Below are 20,236 nucleotides of genomic sequence, written 5' to 3' on the forward strand. Positions count from 1 at the left end.
GTGAAAATTTTACAATTAGAGTTTTTTGTTTGTTCAGCTTGTCGTTCTTTCTTTGATTCAACACCCTCTTGAACTTTGGAGTATATTAAAGTTGGGTAATAGTTGATGATGTTGTTGCAAATTCCATTGGCACTTTATCCCTTAGTACTCTTAGAATTAGAATTCAGGTTAATGCTAATTACTCTGCCTAAATAAGCTAGTTGTGACCCTTTATAAGAATTTATTAAGCAAAACCTCTAGATAATGTGAGACCTTAATGATCTCTCTTAAATTCATTTGTCACGTGGCAATTTCCGTGTCATTGAAATTCGCATATTCAATTTGATTTGTTGATGTTTATAGAAATGACTTCTTTTTCTTCTTCCCCTGTTGTAATATTTGGTTATAATATAATTACATAGTTGTGAAATATTTAATTTTAAATGCATTAGTAATCTGATAAGATAGAATATTATCAAAAGAGTAGTGCTAGAGTTATTATTCTTTTAATGAACTATTGTTAGGTAACATTACCCTAGAAATACTCCTTCAGTGCATTTGACATTTTTTCCTGTATCCTTAACTTTTCAACTTGTGCAGAATTTTGGACATGTTTCCTGAAGTTGTTTTGTTTCTGCATACGTGGTGGCTTGTAACTATTGGGAAGATAAAAAAAATTTCTTGACCCCAAATACTCAGTATGGAGCTTTTCTTGTGTTCAAGATTGTCAGTTCCTTTAAATTGTATGATTATCATGTGGTGTTATCAGTCGACATCGTAGATGGTTATAACATCAACAAAAGTGTCAATTTGTATCTTGACTCATTGGAAGCGAGGCGCACGACCAAATAGAGAGATTACCAATCCAAGTGTGAGAAGCGATGAGTTGTTGGAGATTGAGATGGGGAGTTTTTCAATTCAGGCCTTGGAGACTAATGGTCTGAATTGAAGCACTCCCCCATCTCAATCTCCAACCATTCATCGCTTCTCACACTTGGGTTGGTAGTCTCTCTACTTGGTCGTGCACCTCACCTTCCAATGAGTCAAGATACAAATTGACACTTTTGCTAATGCTATAACCACCTACGATGCCAACTGATAACACCACATGACAATCATAAAATTTAAAAAGCATTGACAATCTTCAAACAAAAAAGAAAAGTAAAACCATCACAATATTCAGATGTCCAAGTGTCAACTAATTGTTGAAATCTACCAATAATTAAAGACAATAAAACACAATAACTTCACGAAACATGTCCAAAATTTTGCAACGTTGAAAAGTAAGGAAAAAATTGTCAAGAGCTCTGAAGGAGTATCTCTAGGGTAATGTTAACTTACAATAGCTCAGCAAAAGAATAATAACTCCAGTACTACTCTTTTGATAATATGCTATCTTATCAGATTACTGATGCATTTAAAATTAAATATTTCACATATATGTAATTATATTATAACCAAATATTACAACAAGGGAAGAAGAAAAAGAAGAAGTCATTTATATAAACATCAACAAATCAAATTGAATATGCGAATTTCAATGATACAGAAATTTCCACGTGACAAATGAATTTAAGAGTTCATTAAGGTCTCACATTATTTAGAGGTATTGGTAAATAAATTTTTATAAAGGGTCACAACTAGCTTATTTAGGCAGAGTAGTTAGCAATAACCTGGATTCTAATTCTAAGAGTACTAAGGGATAGTGTGGCAATGGAAATTGCTGCAACATCATCAACTATTACCCAACTTTAATATACTCCAAAGTTTTCAAGAAGGTGTTGAATTAAAGAAAGAACGACAAGTTGAACCAAAAAAGAAACTCTAATTGTAAATTTTTCACTATTCAAGAGGTTGTTGAGTCAACTAAATAACCTGGTTCCCAGTTCATTAAATTAAGTTAAAACAATTACAGTTTATCCAAAATCTGACCTTGACTCTGGGAGCGTTGACCAACGTTAGTGACACTCATCGTCAACCAAACTAATGGCCAGATCTCTGGTACAAAGCATGTAATGCTTCTTCCCACTTTTTCTATCAAATTGAAAACTCTACATGCATTCCAGACATTAAACAGAGAACAACCAAATTTTAATTGATACTTCGATTGAAAACCCCTAATATGAGAAATTGAACAATCAGGTGAGATTGATGATGAAAGTACGTACCTTTTTACTCTCGTCGATGATGACAGGGTGATCAGAGAGAACGAGGTATATAGCTTTCTTTGAAGGAGCGTTGGAAATGGAAGGAGATTGGGACATGATGGAATGAGAATCAGAAGGGAGAAAACAATCCCAGACAGTGTCAGAATCAACAGCATAACAGAAGTTCTTGGAAACGAGGGAGAGCCTTCAAGCATCCTTTGAAGTGGTAGAAGACAGAACAGATGTAATGCATCCTTCTGGCAGCAACTCCATTGTTTAATTGTGTGAAACTAATTAACAATATAAGTATATATATGAATGAAAGTTTAAAAAAATATATATACATATATTTATGAAATTCAATTTAGATAATATTAATAAAAATTATTCTCACTATCATGATGTTTCTTCGTCCGGTCTTTGGTAACTTTAAGACACTTTGACCATCAAGTCAACATGGTGTAGGAGAACTTGACCATCAAGTAAACATTTCTATTACATTTCACTAAGGGTTGTCCACCGGGCGGTTTCGGGCCAAAATCGTCGGGTTGGTCGGTTGAAAAACACTAGACAACCAGGCCCGCCACCGTCCGCTTACTAACCACGAGCTGTTTGGGCTCAATTCTGGCGGGTGGGTTCGGACGGCTAGTATATCCAAGAAATTATCTGAAAAAAAGGAGAAAGGAGATGGAAAATACAAATCCAAACCAAATCATAGAAAATGAATAACAAATTTGTACAAATTTCGAATAAAAATGCTAAGAAAGAAGAAGATAAACATTAGATGCATACAAATCAAATAACAACATCCTCAAAAAGCAACAGATCCATCTCAAATCTCGACAGATCCATCTCCTTGCAAACATTATCTGAAATAAAAGGAGAAATGGGATGAAAGATACAAATCCAAACCAAATCATAGCAAATTAATAACAAATTTGTACAAATTTCGAACAAAAATGCTAAGAAAGAAGAAGATAAACATTAGATCCATACAAATCAAATAACAACATAATCAAAAAGCAACAGATCCATCTCCTTGCAAACTCTTGTCTGTCAACAGATCCATCTTCTTGCAAACTCTTGTCTGTCAACAGATCCATCTTCTTGCATGCCTCCACACTCATATAGGCATGAGAGAGAGAGAGAGGGGGGGCGAGGACGACATTGATGGTGGACGGTGTAGATCGTGGCAGCGTTGAAGAAAATGGAAGGGAAGAGGCCTACGTGAAGAGGTGGTTGCAACAAAGTGAAGAAGGGAAGAGATGGGATTGGTGGTCATGGTGAGAAGAGAGCTTCTGACTTTTTGCTGTGGGTGGCGGCTAGGGTTTGGAGTTTGAAGAGAAAGAAAAAGAAAGAAACGTTGGCTTCAGAAGGTGAAGATTGTGTGACGGCTAGGGTTAAAAGGTGAGGTTGAAGGTGTTTTAAGAGAAGTTGGGCCGAATGAGTGATGGGAGTTACGAGGCAAGGTTTTTTTTATTTATTTTGCATCGCTTCATGGACTGGGCCTAGCATTGGATTTTTTTTTAAGTTGCTTCGGTCGGGCTTGAGTCAAAACCGAGACCGACCGACCAAAACCACAAAAAACCGTTTTTTGTCACCCGCAGCACCCGAATCTCGGCCCGATCCACTCGTTTTAACCGAAAAGGCCTTGGTTTGGCCGGTTTCGGTTCGAGCTGGGCCTTTTTGGACAGCCCTACATTTCACTCTAACTACTATATATTCATATTTGTAAGCTAACATTACTCACAATTACTTTTATAGTTCTCTAGTCTTAAAGAATTTACTCTTTAATCCATTGCTGACTTCTGTGTTTGAGTCCCTTCTGCAAGTACCTCCCACGCTGTGGATTCTCAATGCACTACCGTGCTCTAAGCCATCCCCAGCATCGTGCACCGCCCTCGAACTGAGAATGTCTCTGCTCAGATTCTAGAAAAACATATAGGTACCCATTGAGCTTGTATCCAATTGATATCCCTTCCCTAGTTGGGATTTCAAATTTGACAGGATATTATTCTGCGAAATAATTTTGGGAGCCTTAATTTTGAGAGGACCATTAGACAGAATCAGCTGCCATGGTCAAACAAGTAAACCATTTTCTAGGATTTCAATGGCATTCTCCAAAGCCTCCATTCGTTCATGTGCAGCTTGTATCTTCTCAGCATTAGAACCTTCACTTACAAGGCTGCATAAAGTTGATTCCACAGAATGCAACTCATTGGAATTCTCTAAGTTCTCTTCACAAGCTATCACCCCTTTATTGATCAGTTTTGCCACCAGCAACCATTTCTTTGATTTTAAAGCAGGCCCAGCCAAGAAAGACAAAAGGGATTGAAAGACAGACATGTTCACTATGATGACCTCCATAAGAACACTTACCACTCTAGCAGGGTCTTGATCTTGATTCAAGAGTGATGATGCTCCAAATTTACTTTCCATCTGCTTTAAGGATGTGACCATTTTTCTAGCATTCTTCTTCATATTTTTAATGAAGAAGTTATATTTGGCTACACTTGTTTCAATGCTTGAATTCCCCTTTCTCCTTCTAAGAGCAGAATGAAGTTCTTGAACATGTTCCTTAATTTGTAACATGGTGTCCCTTGTGATGCCACAAATGTCCAAGATTCTCACTGAGCCATCCAAAAGTTCTTCCACAAACTTCTCACCTTGATGGTGAGAAATCAACTTTTGGGTTGAAGCCATGTTGAGAAGATCTTCCAAGCTAATGAGCAAATCTTCAAGCAAGGATAGGCCAGATCCAATTGAGTTGGATGTGGATGTGGATGTGGCTTCCCAAGTCTGGATTTTGCTTAGCTCTTCCTCTATTCTAATGGAGCTTTGATGAGATCCAGAAGGTAGACTGTTTGAACGAACATGGTACTTGTTTGCCATGCTTAATTGCTCTTTTGGTGGTTATTTTTTCTTTTCTCAGAGGAATGAAGCTGAATGATGTTGTGTTTGTGTTGGTATACCAAGTCCTTGACTCCCTCTTTATATATAGAAGCCAATCATGTTTATTCTTCAATTCTCTAGGCCAACAAAATAGGTAGCACAGACAGCTAAGCTCTCTCAATCAATGTGAGCATGTGTGATCCATGCAGGATTCATTGGAAATTGGTGAATTTGTCTCATCAGTGCCAAACATTGCAAACTATTATATGAGTGATTATAATAGAGGCCACCAGCCCACCATAGTAAGAGAAAACCTCATTAGTCATCAGCTAGTTTGCCTCCTCTGCTGCCACATTGCCTTCATCATTTCAGTTATAAAATTGTTGTTGTTTCAGCTTTAGACTGCCTTCCTGGCTTGTCTCAGTGCCAAAGACATAGTACTGCAAAATGGTTTAAACAATTATTTTATTGAAGGATGAGATCCAAATCTAGAGGAATATGACCAATGAACAGCCGATTGAATTACATATAACTAGGTATTATACCGTGCGTTGCACGGGTTTTTTTAACATTTTTTAACATTATATAATAATGATTATAGTTTAAATTATTACATAAATATTAAAATAGTTATTATTTTAAAATAAAAATAATAATTGTGTTCAACATTTCAAAAATTTCAAAAACAAAAAGACTTTTCAATAGTATTGGAGTTCTCTTTGTAAATAATTAATATTACTTAAAATTTAATTACTAATATTTAATAATCAGCATTAGATAATTTTATAAAATTATTTATTTATTTATTTAATAATGTGAAACATAATGCAATCCATTTGAAAAAAATTAAGCAATAAGTTTTTAATACCATCAAAAAAGTTGTTTTACCATTTTTTATACTTTTTACTGAGAAAGTCATTTTTTGGGAAGGGCAATCACAATTTCCCAAACAGGTTTACATATGTTAAAATCGAGAAAAATAAAGTAATTTCATTTGTTCAACTATAATACGATATAAATTAAATAGATTAAGTATTATGCAATAAATTTATATTTATTCAACTTTGGTCATAACTTTTTTCTACTAAGCTTGCTCAAAATCGTTTTTACTAATGTATAATATGATCATAAAATTATATTGAGATTGTTTCTTCAAATAAAGCACACATACATTATAGTACATGGTAAATACCTTATAGCGTTATTTTTAAATTTAAACTATTTTATCTAAATTATTTATTGATAACGTTATTTTGTCATTAATCAAGTTTAATTTTTGTTATTTTTCCCTTATGCAAAATTCAAGTCAATTTTTATGTTTACAACTGCTTGGAGGAGATTCTCTTTACTCCTATCTCACGGTTGTCTCTCCGTGCTCTCCCTTGCTGAGTTCTCTTGGCTTGTGCACCTTGTCCTTGGTGGCTTTTTTACGTTCTTTTCAAGCTACTTTTGTTTCCTGCTTTCCTGGTGTAGGTTTCGTATGTTTTGTAGCTTCTAGGCAGCTTGCTTTCTTATGTTTTTTAGACTGCTCTGTTTCTTTTCATTTCAATTTCTTTGTTATGTTCATTTCCGTTTCTGATTACCTCACTTGAGAGAGAGTGTTCTCAAGATATCTTTTTATCTAATATATTTCCATTTTCTAAAAGAATGAATATTATTATTCAATTTAGGTAGTTGAATTACTTTTGAAAATATTTAATTTTATTATTAATATATTAATTACAGATAAATTTGTTATTGCTTCCTTTATATTAATACAAACGTAGGAAACTTTTACTGCTTAATTATTTAATTAAATTGTTTATGATAATTAAATTAAAAAATAAATGATTGTGACTAATAAATTTTTTTTGAAATATTTTGTATCTAATTAAATATTTTATTAAATTATTATATTAACTCGTATCAACTTTCCTACCTCAAATAAAAGTGTAGTTTTTGTTTATTTGAGTGTCTAGGTTTATTTATGTTTTCACCATTTTTTAGAGAACTAAAGTGTTATGTTTCAGGAGTCATTTGTCATGTTCTATTCTTCCTTATACAACAAACACGAAAATTAGTTGGTAGTTGAACAACTAATTGATTTGAAAATTTTATTGATAAGTTTTTAGTTTAGTTTAATGTATATAATACAAGGTTTTTTTTTTTTTGGTGTATTTATACCAAAATTTCAATTGAGTTGTACATTTTAGTATGTAGTTGAATAGCTAATGACTTAGGCAATTTTATTCATTTTTAATATTTTAATTTATTTTTTTTAATACAAAGGAAAATTTTAATTCAAAGGTTCAAAGTAACTTTTACATTTTAGTAGGTAGTGTAAAAAATAGTAATAAGTTTTATTTATTATTTTTTTTAAATCTTCAACTTATGATGAATAATTATTATTAAATTAATTTTAATTTTAATTTTAATAAAAGATTAATATTAACTATCTAATATTGTTATTAAATGTAAAGTTAGTCAATTTCAATTATTATTATTACTTTAAAATTTCCCTCATTTGTAATGAATAATTAAAATTAAAATAATATTAATATTTAATTTAAAATATGAGAAATATTTTATTAAATTATTATATTAACTCGTATCAACTTTCCTACCTCAAATAAAAGTGTAGTTTTTGTTTATTTGAGTGTCTAGGTTTATTTATGTTTTCACCATTTTTTAGAGAACTAAAGTGTTATGTTTCAGGAGTCATTTGTCATGTTCTATTCTTCCTTATACAACAAACACGAAAATTAGTTGGTAGTTCAACAACTAATTGATTTGAAAATTTTATTGATAAGTTTTTAGTTTAGTTTAATGTATATAATACAAGGTTTTTTTTTTTTTGGTGTATTTATACCAAAATTTCAATTGAGTTGTACATTTTAGTATGTAGTTGAATAGCTAATGACTTAGGCAATTTTATTCATTTTTAATATTTTAATTTATTTTTTTTAATACAAAGGAAAATTTTAATTCAAAGGTTCAAAGTAACTTTTACATTTTAGTAGGTAGTGTAAAAAATAGTAATAAGTTTTATTTATTATTTTTTTTAAATCTTCAACTTATGATGAATAATTATTATTAAATTAATTTTAATTTTAATTTTAATAAAAGATTAATATTAACTATCTAATATTGTTATTAAATGTAAAGTTAGTCAATTTCAATTATTATTATTACTTTAAAATTTCCCTCATTTGTAATGAATAATTAAAATTAAAATAATATTAATATTTAATTTAAAATATGAGAAATATTTTATTAAATTATTATATTAACTCGTATCAACTTTCCTACCTCAAATAAAAGTGTAGTTTTTGTTTATTTGAGTGTCTAGGTTTATTTATGTTTTCACCATTTTTTAGAGAACTAAAGTGTTATGTTTCAGGAGTCATTTGTCATGTTCTATTCTTCCTTATACAACAAACACGAAAATTAGTTGGTAGTTGAACAACTAATTGATTTGAAAATTTTATTGATAAGTTTTTAGTTTAGTTTAATGTATATAATACAAGGTTTTTTTTTTTTGTTTTTTGGTGTATTTATACCAAAATTTCAATTGAGTTGTACATTTTAGTATGTAGTTGAATAGCTAATGACTTAGGCAATTTTATTCATTTTTAATATTTTAATTTATTTTTTTTAATACAAAGGAAAATTTTAATTCAAAGGTTCAAAGTAAATTTTACATTTTAGTAGGTAGTGTAAAAAATAGTAATAAGTTTTATTTATTATTTTTTTTAAAATCTTCAACTTATGATGAATAATTATTATTAAATTAATTTTAATTTTAATTTTAATAAAAGATTAATATTAACTATCTAATATTGTTATTAATGTAAAGTTAGTCAATTTCAATTATTATTATTACTTTAAAATTTCCCTCATTTGTAATGAATAATTAAAATTAAAATAATATTAATATTTAATTTAAAATATGAGAAATTGAAAATTTTAACCATTACTAATTCATAATTAATAATAAGTGAATGTATATTGAAAGTTAAATAGAAAATTATTTAACTTCATTGTTTTGTCATTAATGTATTTAATACTTATAGCTCAAGTGAGCTTTATATATATATATAGATTTTTGGAAAATGATGTATATGGCATGAGTGGCATGTAATCTTTATGTTTCCTTGTTGATTTTATCAACTCTTTCAGTGTTTCATTCTGTTATGAACCAAAGAACAAATTTGACAATCTTCTTTAATTTATTTTCTTGAGAAATCTTGAGGTACATTAAAAAGGACACGCACAAGATTGTGTAACAAACAAGAAAACAAAGGCTATGGTTCTGCTAGAGAAATTGTATTACATTAGAGAAATTAATCAATGATTAACAACAACAACAAAAAAAATCAGCTAGATAAGCATGTCCATCCTCCTGTTCTTTTAATTGATTCTTTGACAACAAAACAAAGGCAATGGTTCTGCAACACATCATAATAACTCCTCCCATGACCCTTGTTAAGCTACATATAGAAACATCTGGAGTTTCACATCTGGAGAACGATCAATTCTTTACATACTACTAGATACAAAAACCTGTTCAAGTGCATGGTGTAAATGTTAGATTAATGGTTTGGCCTTGCTTTGGTCAAAGCTTATCTTTTTGTTATCTCAACTGCCCCCCTGTCAGTTTAGTTGAGAAATTTGAAATATAATATATTTTATGTAAAACTGTGTGGGTCTATCTTTTATGTAGATTATGTACTGTTGTGTCAAGATCTTGTACTGTTTTGAGTTGCTGCCATTGTACAAGACTTTTAAGTATTTTGAATGTATGTAAAAAAAAAAAAAACCTTCCCTGATATCTGATTTTTCTGGTCTGCCTCTCTCTCTCGAATTCCTCTCTTTATTCCCTTGCTGGTTCCATATTACAACAGTGGTATCCAGAGCTTTTTGTGATCTTAGAAGGGACACCAAGCACTGAAACTCTGAGAGAAAACAAACAAGGAAACCCACGAAAATGGCCTCCTCAAATCTACCTCTTCCACCTCCTCCTGTATTTACAGGGGAGAACTATGAGCTTTGGGCTGCAAAAATGCGGGGTTATTTCACAGCTTATGGCCTTTTGGTGATAGTAAATGATGGTGCTCAGCCTCCACCACTTCCAAATAACCCTACTATTGCCCAAATCAGACATCATAGTGAAGAACAAGCCAAGGAAGGGAGGGCTTTGGTCCTAATACAGTCTGCTATTAGTGATGAAGTTCTCACAAGAATAATGGACTGTGGCAGAGCAAAACAAGCATGGGACAGATTGAAGGAGGAATTTCATGGGAACCAAAGGACAAGGAGGATGCAGGTTCTGAATCTTAGGAGGGAGTTTGAAGCTCTCAGAATGAAGGAGAGTGACACAATCAAAGATTTTTCAGGGAAGATGATGAAGATTGTCAACCAAATTCGTCTCATGGGTGATGAACTCTCTGATCAAAGAGTGGTGGAGAAAATGTTAATAAGTCTTCCTGAGAGATTTGAGTCAAAGATTGCTTCTTTGGAAGATTCTAGGGACATTTCTCAAATGTCTTTGTCACAGTTAGTGAACTCCCTCCAAGCCACAGAACAAATAAGACTATTGAGAATGGAAGATCAGCAAGAAGGTGCCTATTTGGCTCACCACAAGTCAAGGGCAAATGTTGGAAGCAAGAAACACAACAATCAGAAGATGGGTAAGAGCAAAAATGAAAGGGAAGGCAGCAGCAGCAGCAGTAAGGACTCAACTGAGAAGGGTGGAAAATTTCCTCCATGTCCTAATTGCAAAAAGACAAATCATTTGGAGAAATTCTGCTGGTATAGACCCAACATCCAGTGCAGATTTTGCAAGGAACTTGGGCATGTTGAAAAAGTGTGTAAAGCCAAGAGGAAACAAGTGCACCAACAAGCTAATGCAGCTGAAGACTGTACTCCGCCACATGAGGAACAAGTATTCACTGCCTTGGCCTCCAGTATTAGTGTAAACAGCAGCCAAGAAGATTGGCTCATTGATAGCGGTTGCACTAATCATATGACACCAAATGTTAGTTTGTTTGTGGACTTGAAGAAAGTTTGCTCAACAGTGAAGGTGGGAAATGGGGAGTTCGTTGATGCTGTAGGACGAGGTTCTGTCATGATGAAAACACCCTCAGGTATCAAAGCAATAAATGACGTTCTCTATGTTCCAAAGATTGATCAGAATTTTCTAAGCATAGGACAAATGCTAGAAAACAATTATTCTCTTACTTTCAAAAATAAAACCTGCATCATACATGATCCTAGAGGTTCTTTATTGATTACTGTGGCAATGAAAAATAGAAGCTTCCATTGGGAACCAAAACTTGATCATGCTTTATCAAGTTTAGTTACTGATTCAGATTTATGACACAAAAGATATGGACATTTTAATTTTTTCAGCCTAAAGTCTATGCATGATACGGACTTAGTGAAGAATATGCCTGCTGTTCAAGATGCTGGTTGTGTGTGCAAAATTTGTCAACTTGGGAAATGGACCAGGAAACCTTTTAACAAAAGTTCAGCAATGAGAGCTACTAACAAACTTCAGCTTGTGTACTCCGACATTTGTGGTCCTATGCAAAATCCTTCCCTTGGTGGTTGCAGATATTTTATGCTATTCATTGATGATTCAACAAGAATGTGTTGGATTTATTTTCTTAAAACCAAGTCAGAGGCTGTTGAAAATTTTCAGAAATTTAAAGCAATGGTTGAGAATCAAAGTGGTGAGAAGATAAAGGCCTTGAGGAGTGATAATGGGGGTGAATATGTGAACTCTCAGTTTGACAAAATATGCAAAGATGCTGGCATAAATCATCAACTAACTGTACCTTATTCTCCTCAACAAAATGGTGTTTGTGAGAGGAAAAATAGAACAGTAGTTGAGATGGCCAGGTGTTTGTTATTGGAGAAAAATTTGCCAAAGACTTATTGGGCAGAAGCTACAAGTACAGCAGTTTATTTGCTAAATAGACTTCCTACAAGAGCTGTCAAAGACAAAACGCCAATTAAAGCTTGGTCTGGTGTCAAACCTTCAGTTGAACACCTTAGAGTGTTTGGAAGTGTGTGTTACTTCCTTAAGCCAGCAGTGACAAGACAGAAACTTGATGATAAAGCTGAAGTAGGAATCTTTGTCGGTTATAGCAGCCAAGCACAGGGGTATAGAATCTTGAATGTAAAGACAAAAAAGATTATTGTATCAAGAGATGTTACTTTTGATGAAAGCTCCTACTGGAATTGGGAGAAACAAAATGTTGAGCAAATGGCAAGCCTCACAACAAACCAAAAAGAAATTGCATGTGATAACTCTGATTCAGATGAAGAGCAACCTGTGAGGGGAGAAAGGTCTTTGGCAGATATATATGATAGATGCAATGTGTCTTTAGTTGATCCTATCACATATGAAAAAGATGCTGCTTCACCTCAATGGAGAGCAGCCATGGAAGAGGAGCTTGGAATGATCCATAAGCATGGAACTTGGGTTCTTGTGGACAGACCAATTGACAAAAACATTGTAGGAGCTAAATGGATCTACAGAACTAAATTGAATGCAGATGGTACACTCAAGAAGCTAAAGGCACGGTTGGTGGCAAAAGGATTTTCTCAACAGTTTGGAGTTGATTATTGTGACACCTTTGCTCCTGTGGCACGATATGACACAATAAGGATCTTGATTTCTCTTGCTGCAATTTTTAATTGGAAAGTAATGCAGTTAGATGTTAAATCTGCATTCCTTAATGGAGATATCAAGGAAGAAATATATCTTGAACAATCACCAGGATATGTTGAGAAAGGGATGGAAAACAAAGTGTGTTTGCTGAAAAAGGCTTTATATGGCCTCAAGCAGGCTCCTCGGGCCTGGTATGAGAAAATAAACACTTACCTCCTAAGTTCTGGCTTCAACAAAAGTCCTAATGAAGCAACATTGTACACTAAGAAGGCCAACAATGACCTGCTCATTATTTCTCTGTATGTGGATGATGTTTTGTTAACTGGCAGCAGTGTAGAACTCATGGAAAGCTTTAAAGTAGAGATGAAGAATCAATTTGACATGTCTGACTTAGGCTTAATGACTCATTTTCTTGGCATTGAAGTCATGCAAAGCAGCCAAGGAATCTTCATATGTCAAGAGAGTTATATTAAAAAGGTTCTTGAGAAGTTTGGCATGGAGACTTGTAAGTGTGCGAACACCCCTTTGGCTGCTGAAATGAAAATAATGAAGGAAGATGGTGCTGAAAAGATCAATCCGACTACTTACATAAGTTTAGTAGGTTGTTTTCTATATCTAACAGCCACTAGACCTGATATATTGTTTGCTACCTCTGTTCTCTCAAGATATATGTCCTCTCCTAGTGTCATACATTTCACATTTGCCAAAAGGGTTCTGAGGTATCTAAAAGGTACTATGAGTCTTGGAATGTTGTATACAAGTTCTAATGACAGCAAATTGTATGGGTACTGTGATAGTGATTGGGGAGGGTGTTTGGATGATATGAAGAGCACCTCCAGTTATATCTTTCAACTTGGCAAGTGTGTGGTTAGCTGGAGTTGCAAGAAACAAGAAGTTGTTGCTCAATCATCAGCAGAAGCAGAATATGTTTCTTGTTCAGCTGCTGTAAATCAAGCTGTATGGATGAGGAAAATATTAGGTGACTTGGTGCAGATTCAGGAGGAGCCTACAATCATTTGGTGTGATAATCAATCTGCTGTCTCCATGGCTAAAAATCCAATTTTCCATGGTCGGACAAAGCACATAAAGATCAAATACCATTACATTAGGGAAGCTGAAAATGAAGGAGAAGTTTCTATTCAACACTGCAGATCTGAAGACCAATTGGCTGATATTCTAACAAAACCATTGCCAAAGAGGAAGTTTCTGTATCTAAGGAACATGATGGGTCTATGCAGCAAGCCAAACCAGGAGGAGTGTTAGATTAATGGTTTGGCCTTGCTTTGGTCAAAGCTTATCTTTTTGTTATCTCAACTGCCTCTGTCAGTTTAGTTGAGAAATTTGAAATATAATATATTTTATGTAAAAGTGTGTGGGTCTATCTTTTATGTAAATTATGTACTGTTGTGTCAAGATCTTGTACTGTTTTGAGTTGCTGCCATTGTACAAGACTTTTAAGCATTTTGAATGTATGTAAAAAAAAAAAAACCCCCTTCCCTGATATCTGATTTTTCTGGTCTGCCTCTCTCTCTCGAATTCCTCTCTTTATTCCCTTGCTAGTTCCATATTACAACAGTAAATTGTACAATATAAAGCAAGAACAAATTGATTCAATCCTCAAAGTTTGATATGATCATTAACCATATTTAAAATCCAACAAATTAGTCCTAATGCGCATCTAAAAGCATTCCAATATTCAACAATATTTATCTATCATTGAAGTTTTAAGAAGGGTACATGATTTACAAACAAAGTCTAATGGTAGTAAATAAAATGTACGGAACGTACTTACTTTCAATGAGGTGAAACCAAACTTTTAATGTAATTTTCAGCTACCATCAATTTCAAAAGCAATTCTACATTCAAACTGAGCTCAAACAAACCAACCCGTTGCACACTCCGATAAAATTGTACTTGCAGATACAATCTGTGTTTTTTTGCAGAATGATCACTTTCTAATAGTGAAGTTACAAAGCGATATGAGATATATGATCGATTACGATCAGGGACGTTGCATGTTGTGAGGAAGCGTGCATGGGCAAAATCTGCATTAACTCTAGAATATGAATGGTGAAGATGCAGCTTTACGAATCGAGAATCAGAGATGAGAGAGTTCCATGATTTGGACACGGACTTGAAACGCAGGAGAGATTTTACCGGAAGCCATGACAGGATTTCTTCGACGAGTTCTTCTAAGAGCAACGGGTGGAGTTCGAGTTCTTCTTCTTCTTCAGGGACAAATTCTTGTGTGCACCGGCCGCGGTGTGCCAATTTGCAGAGATAGTAAAGTAAGGTTCTCAGTGATTCAAATAAACTGGAATAGTTCAGAATATGTAACACCATCTTCTATTCAGATTTCAGAGCTGTTAAGGTTCCTGTTCGGAGGAGAATGCTGCTCAGTCGACGGCGGTGGTTCCAGCCGCCGCTTCTGAGGGAGGCAGCAGGCAGTGGAAGATTAAATTCCGTTTCGTGAATCAGGGTTTGGAAGATGATATGGCGGAAGTTTTTTTTTGACAGAGATATGGCGGCGGAAGTTAATGCTGTTTGTTTCTGACGATTATGAAATTTAAAATAAGAAATAATTCTTATCAAGTGTTTCCTTATATAGAGAATGCAGAATGAAGATTTAAAATTTATATAGAGTGGTCGTATAATAATATGATTTATACATGATTTTGAACTTGAAACTTCGAGTCTGATTCTAAAACTGGAGCATATTTGCAAACTATATTGGTTATTTCTTTTTAAATTTTTTTTTGCTACCAACAGTCATGGAATGGAACTGTAGTTGAGATGCTAAAATTTTATAGACCTATCATTTTCAATCTGTGTTTATATGTGGACAAATTATGTTTGGGAGAAAGTGACTTCAAACTTGACAAACCAAAATATGGAGTATGAACTTTTCATTGTATTTGATTGTATGACTATTGAATTGTATTGTATACATCATGTACAGATTGATGATTAGGCAAAATTTTCCAATCCTCATCAGATCCCTAAAATTTGGATCATTTGCAGGATTTGGAGAACTAATTAAAGACTGATTGAGCACACTCTATAGAGTCATCATGTTGAGAAGGGAGGCTCTGGTTTTTACCAAATGCCTAAATACTCTCTCCAAATCATTCTCAAGACTTTCAATGGCATTCTCTAAAGCCTCCAAATTTTCATGTGCAACCTTCACCTTTGCACTATTTGCGGTTTCACATAAAAGGGTGCTTAAAGATGCTTCCACACAATGGAATTCATTGACATTCTCTTTGTTCTGTTCACAAGCAATCACCCCTTTATGCATCAACTTTGCTACCACTAACCATTTATATGTCTTTGACTTTGAAGCAGGCACGGCCAAGAATGATAAAAGGGATTGGAATGTAGACATGCTCATTGCAATGACTTCTCTAAGCACTCTAATCACAGCACTGAGTTGGTGATCTTGATTCAAGATTGGTGACGCTCCAAATTTGGCATCCATCTTCTTCAAAGATGTGATCAACTTTTTGGCATTCTTCTTCACTTTCTTAGACAAGAAGATGTATTCAGCTACACTTTTTTCAATGCTTGAATCTCCCTTTCTCCTTCGAAGAACAGAGTGAAGGGCTTGAACATTTTCCTTAATCTGTGACATGGTGTCCCTTGTGATCCCACAGATGTCCAAGATTGTCACTGAAGCATCCAACAGTTCTTCCATGCTTTTTTCACCTTGATGTTGAGAAATCGCTTTTTGGATTGAAGCCATGTTGAGAAGATCTTCCAAGCTAATGAACAAATCTTCAAGCAAGGAAAGGCCGGATCCAATTGATTTTGATGTGGATGTGGCTTCCCAAGCCTTGATCTTGCTCAGATCCTCCTCTACCCTGATGGCGTTAGGATGAGATGCAGAAGGAAAACTATTTGAACGAACATGGTACTTGTTTGCCATGCTTAATTGCTCTTTTGGTGGTGGTTTTTCTTTTCTCAGAGGAATGAAGCTGAATTATGTTGTGTTTGTGTTGTTATACCAAGTCCTTGACTCTCTTTATATATAGAAGCCAATCATGTTCATACTTCAATTCTATAGGCCAAGAAAACAGGTAGCACTGACAGCTAGCTATAAGGTATCTCTCAATCAATGTGAGAGCATGTGGCATCCATGCAGGTTTCATTGGAAATTGGTGAATTTGTCACATTTATGCCAAACATTGTGCACTATTTTATACGAGTGATTATAATAGAGGCCACGATACTAATGAAATTGGTTTGAGGTGTATAGCTGTTATGTCCTCCGAGTGTTGTGTTGGTAAACTGCAGAAAACCTCATTAGTCATCAGCAAGTTTGCCTCCTATGCTGCCACATTGCTCTCATCATTTCAATTATAAAATTGGTGTTGTTTCAGCTTCAGAATGCCTTTCTGGCTTGTCTCAGTGGCAAAGAGAGTCTGCATTTTTTAAGGATGAGATCCAAATCTTGCGGAATATGACCAATGGACAACAGATTGAATTATGACCTTGAATTATATATATTTTTGGAAAAGTGATATATTGTATGCCACGAGTGGCATGTAATCTTTATGTCTCCTTGTTGATTCTACTAACTCTTTCAGTGTTTCATTGTGTTCTAAACTAAAGAAGAAATTTAACAATCTTGTTTAATTTATTTTCTTGAGGTACATTAAAAAGGACACCGCTCAAGATTGTTCAACAAACAAGAAAGCCCCACCCTCTACCCTCTCCCCATATTTAAGCTTATTCCCTGCCTCCAAACACAATTATTCTAACCAACTAACACACTGCAAGAATTTTAAAAGCATACACTTCATGTATCTGGGCAAAGGAATACAACGAAGCTACTAACATCAAAGCTGATAACAAATATCATATCATCAAAGAGAATTAAGCCTGCATATGGATACAGCACTTGCATTCATATAAGGCTTATTGAAAAAAGTAGATCATAGAGCATTATAAGATACATAATATAACACAACCAAAAAGACATTGTCTTACATTAGAGAAATTGATTCATTGACAACAAAACAAAGGCAATGGTTCTGCAACACATCATAATAACTCCTCACATGACCCTTGTTAATCAGCTAGATAAGCATTCACATATTCAACAATATTTCTCTATCATTGAAGTTTTAAGAATGATACATGATTTAAGAATAAAGTCTAACGGTAATAAATAAAATGCACCCAACATACTTACTCTGAACAAGGTGAAACCAAACTTTCAATGTAAATCTCAGTATAGGAACCATGTATTTCATTAGCAATTTTCTTGCCTTCTAATTTATTATCTCTAAGTGTGTAGAGAACTCCTTGGTGCAAATCAGAAACCGACAACAATAGAGCATCACCATGATCAGATATGCAGATTGCAAAACAGGGCAACTGATTAATTTTTTCAGAGTCACTAATGCTAAACAACCGAGTCCAAGAATGGTGTACTCCAAACTCCTTCATTTGCCAAACCCCAAAATTACCTGTTTTACTGCTATTTTCAGATATACATAGTCAACCTCTCAAAACCCCAAGAATTGGCAGAAAATAGCGGATTTTGTCTCTACGTCGAGGACAATAAGGCAATGACAATTGTGCATAGTTTTGTTTCCCCAAATGAAATGAGAAAATTGCGCGTACCCATCCGTATCCATTATTTCAGTACCATGGTTCCCATAGATTATATCTATGGGTAGAGCTGCTAACCAATTAATAGTGTTACTCACATAAACTGCATGTGGCATCAAACGCGAACGAGGAAGAGGTAAAACTTGAATGCTCCTCCAACGATCATCACCCATGTTGTAAACATTCACCATTGTCTTCTCAGGGCACACATTCACCACCTTGTAGGTGTCACTTGAACAATCATAACCAAACCCAAAATAACCATAGCTTTTTAAACGTGGTGAAAGTTGAGACATTAACCTCGTAGCTGGGTTCCAGAAACAGAGCTGGTGGCTTCTAGTTGCAGTGACATACCTCAAACAAACTAACACGTTGCATGCTCCAATGAAACTGTACCTTGAGAGAAAACTCGGGCTTACTGGTGAATGAGTTTCCAATAGTGAAGTTACAGAGCGAGATGTGATATATGGCTGACTACGATCATCAGGGAAGATACATTTTGTGAGGAAGCGAGCATGGGAAAAAAAATCTGCATTAACTCTAGAAGATGAACGGTGAAGGTGCAGTTTTACGAATCGAGAATGAGAGATGAGAGAGTTCTATGATTTGGACACAGACTTGAGTCGCAGTAGAGATTTTACAGGAAGCCATGACAGGATTTCTTCAACGAGTTCTTCTAAGAGCAACGTGGGGAGTTCTTCTTCACATGGAAATAAACGAGACGCCATCTGGTTCGGAGGAGAATGCAGCTCAGGCGGCGGAGTTGGTTCAAGCCGCCGCTTGTTAGGGAGGCAGAGATGAAAATCCGTTAGAAGGGGCGGCGGAGGTGCTTCAAGCTGTAAACCAAAAAGAAAAACCCCTAAATAGTAAAAAACTAAATATATTTTTTTGACAGAAAAAAAATTAAATATATTGTTAGAACGATATATTATTCCCAAAATTTAAAATTCAATGAGATGAACTTCTTTGTGCAAATCTTAGTGTCGTGGATAGCGCCTAATGCTTCTGAGATTTCCGTTAACTGCGATGGTAGCTCGCTTGGGGTCCCGGTTAGCTCTGGTTTTGGTGGCTGTCTTAGGGATGAGCGAGGTAGTTGGCTTGCTGGTTTTATGGGCTATCGCGGGCAAGCATCGGTGTTGCATATGGAGCTGCTAGCCATGTTTCATGGTTTGGAGCTCGCTTGGAACCTAGGGCACCGTCGTGTGGTGTGTTTTTCCGACTCAATGCTGGCTATTTCTTTGGTGCGTGCTCCCCTACGCAGCATCATGTGTTTGCTGTCCTCATTAGCAATATTTGTAGGTTGTTGAAGCGCGCTTGGGTGGTTCGAGTGGAGCATATCCTTCGTGAAGGGAACTCTTGTGCTGATTTTTTGGCTAAGGCGGGTGCGTCCCAAGACTTACAACTCCTCCATGTCCAGGATCTCCTCCCTGGCATGGAGGCTTTGCTCCTGGCCGACTCCTTGAATACCATGGTAGTTAGGCAGTAGAGGGTTTTTTCTGTTTTGTTTTGTTTTGGTTCTCTTTGTATTAAGCATAAAAAATCTTATTTTGTATTTAAACAATTTTATGACCTCATTAATTATAAAATAAGCTTCTGTAAAAAAAATTATAAAATAAGGTAGATTTTTTCTCTCAAAATATCTCTTATTTCATCAAATTTTTATCTCCTTATAATTCTAAATTAAGTATAGATCCCAACAATATTTTTTTTATAAAAATATTTGAAAGACTTTTAATCTTATTACCATACAATTTTTCCTTCACTCCTTATATTTACTCAATCATTATTTACTTTAAATTTTCGAACAAAAATATTTGGAGTATAAAAGAAATCTACAAATCTTTTCCGCGAATTAAAAAAATCTATATTAATCTATATTTTTTTTAATATCGAAAAAATAAATTGCACCCTCCAGAAATTTATCTCTGGACCTCCCCCACTCAAC

At 34.6% G+C, this 20,236-nt stretch overlaps 2 protein-coding genes and 1 pseudogene across 2 annotated transcripts; all 3 read right to left on the bottom strand.

The window, feature by feature from the left end:
- Positions 1–967: 967 nt before the first annotated feature.
- LOC130737143 (uncharacterized) lies at positions 968–5,338 on the bottom strand. The gene is made up of 6 exons (XM_057588911.1): positions 4,212–5,338; positions 3,962–4,055; positions 2,729–2,792; positions 2,148–2,331; positions 1,946–2,030; positions 968–1,074 (listed from the first exon to the last, which is right to left on the bottom strand). The coding sequence occupies exons 1-6, from the start codon at positions 5,016–5,018 to the stop codon at positions 968–970; spliced, it is 1,341 nt and encodes a 446-aa protein (XP_057444894.1). The 5' UTR covers positions 5,019–5,338.
- Positions 5,339–15,550: 10,212 nt separating this feature from the next.
- LOC130740383 (uncharacterized) lies at positions 15,551–18,136 on the bottom strand. The gene is made up of 2 exons (XM_057592977.1): positions 17,870–18,136; positions 15,551–17,096 (listed from the first exon to the last, which is right to left on the bottom strand). Exon 2 carries the CDS (start codon positions 16,598–16,600, stop codon positions 15,734–15,736), a length of 867 nt encoding a protein of 288 aa, XP_057448960.1. The 5' UTR covers positions 16,601–17,096; positions 17,870–18,136; the 3' UTR covers positions 15,551–15,733.
- On the bottom strand, positions 17,866–19,852 carry LOC130737145 (F-box/kelch-repeat protein At3g23880-like; annotated as a pseudogene).
- Between the last annotated feature and the right edge of the window lie 384 nt (positions 19,853–20,236).

Source organism: Lotus japonicus, chromosome 2, assembly GCF_012489685.1.
Source record: "Lotus japonicus ecotype B-129 chromosome 2, LjGifu_v1.2".
Classification (NCBI taxonomy): Eukaryota; Viridiplantae; Streptophyta; class Magnoliopsida; order Fabales; family Fabaceae; genus Lotus; species Lotus japonicus.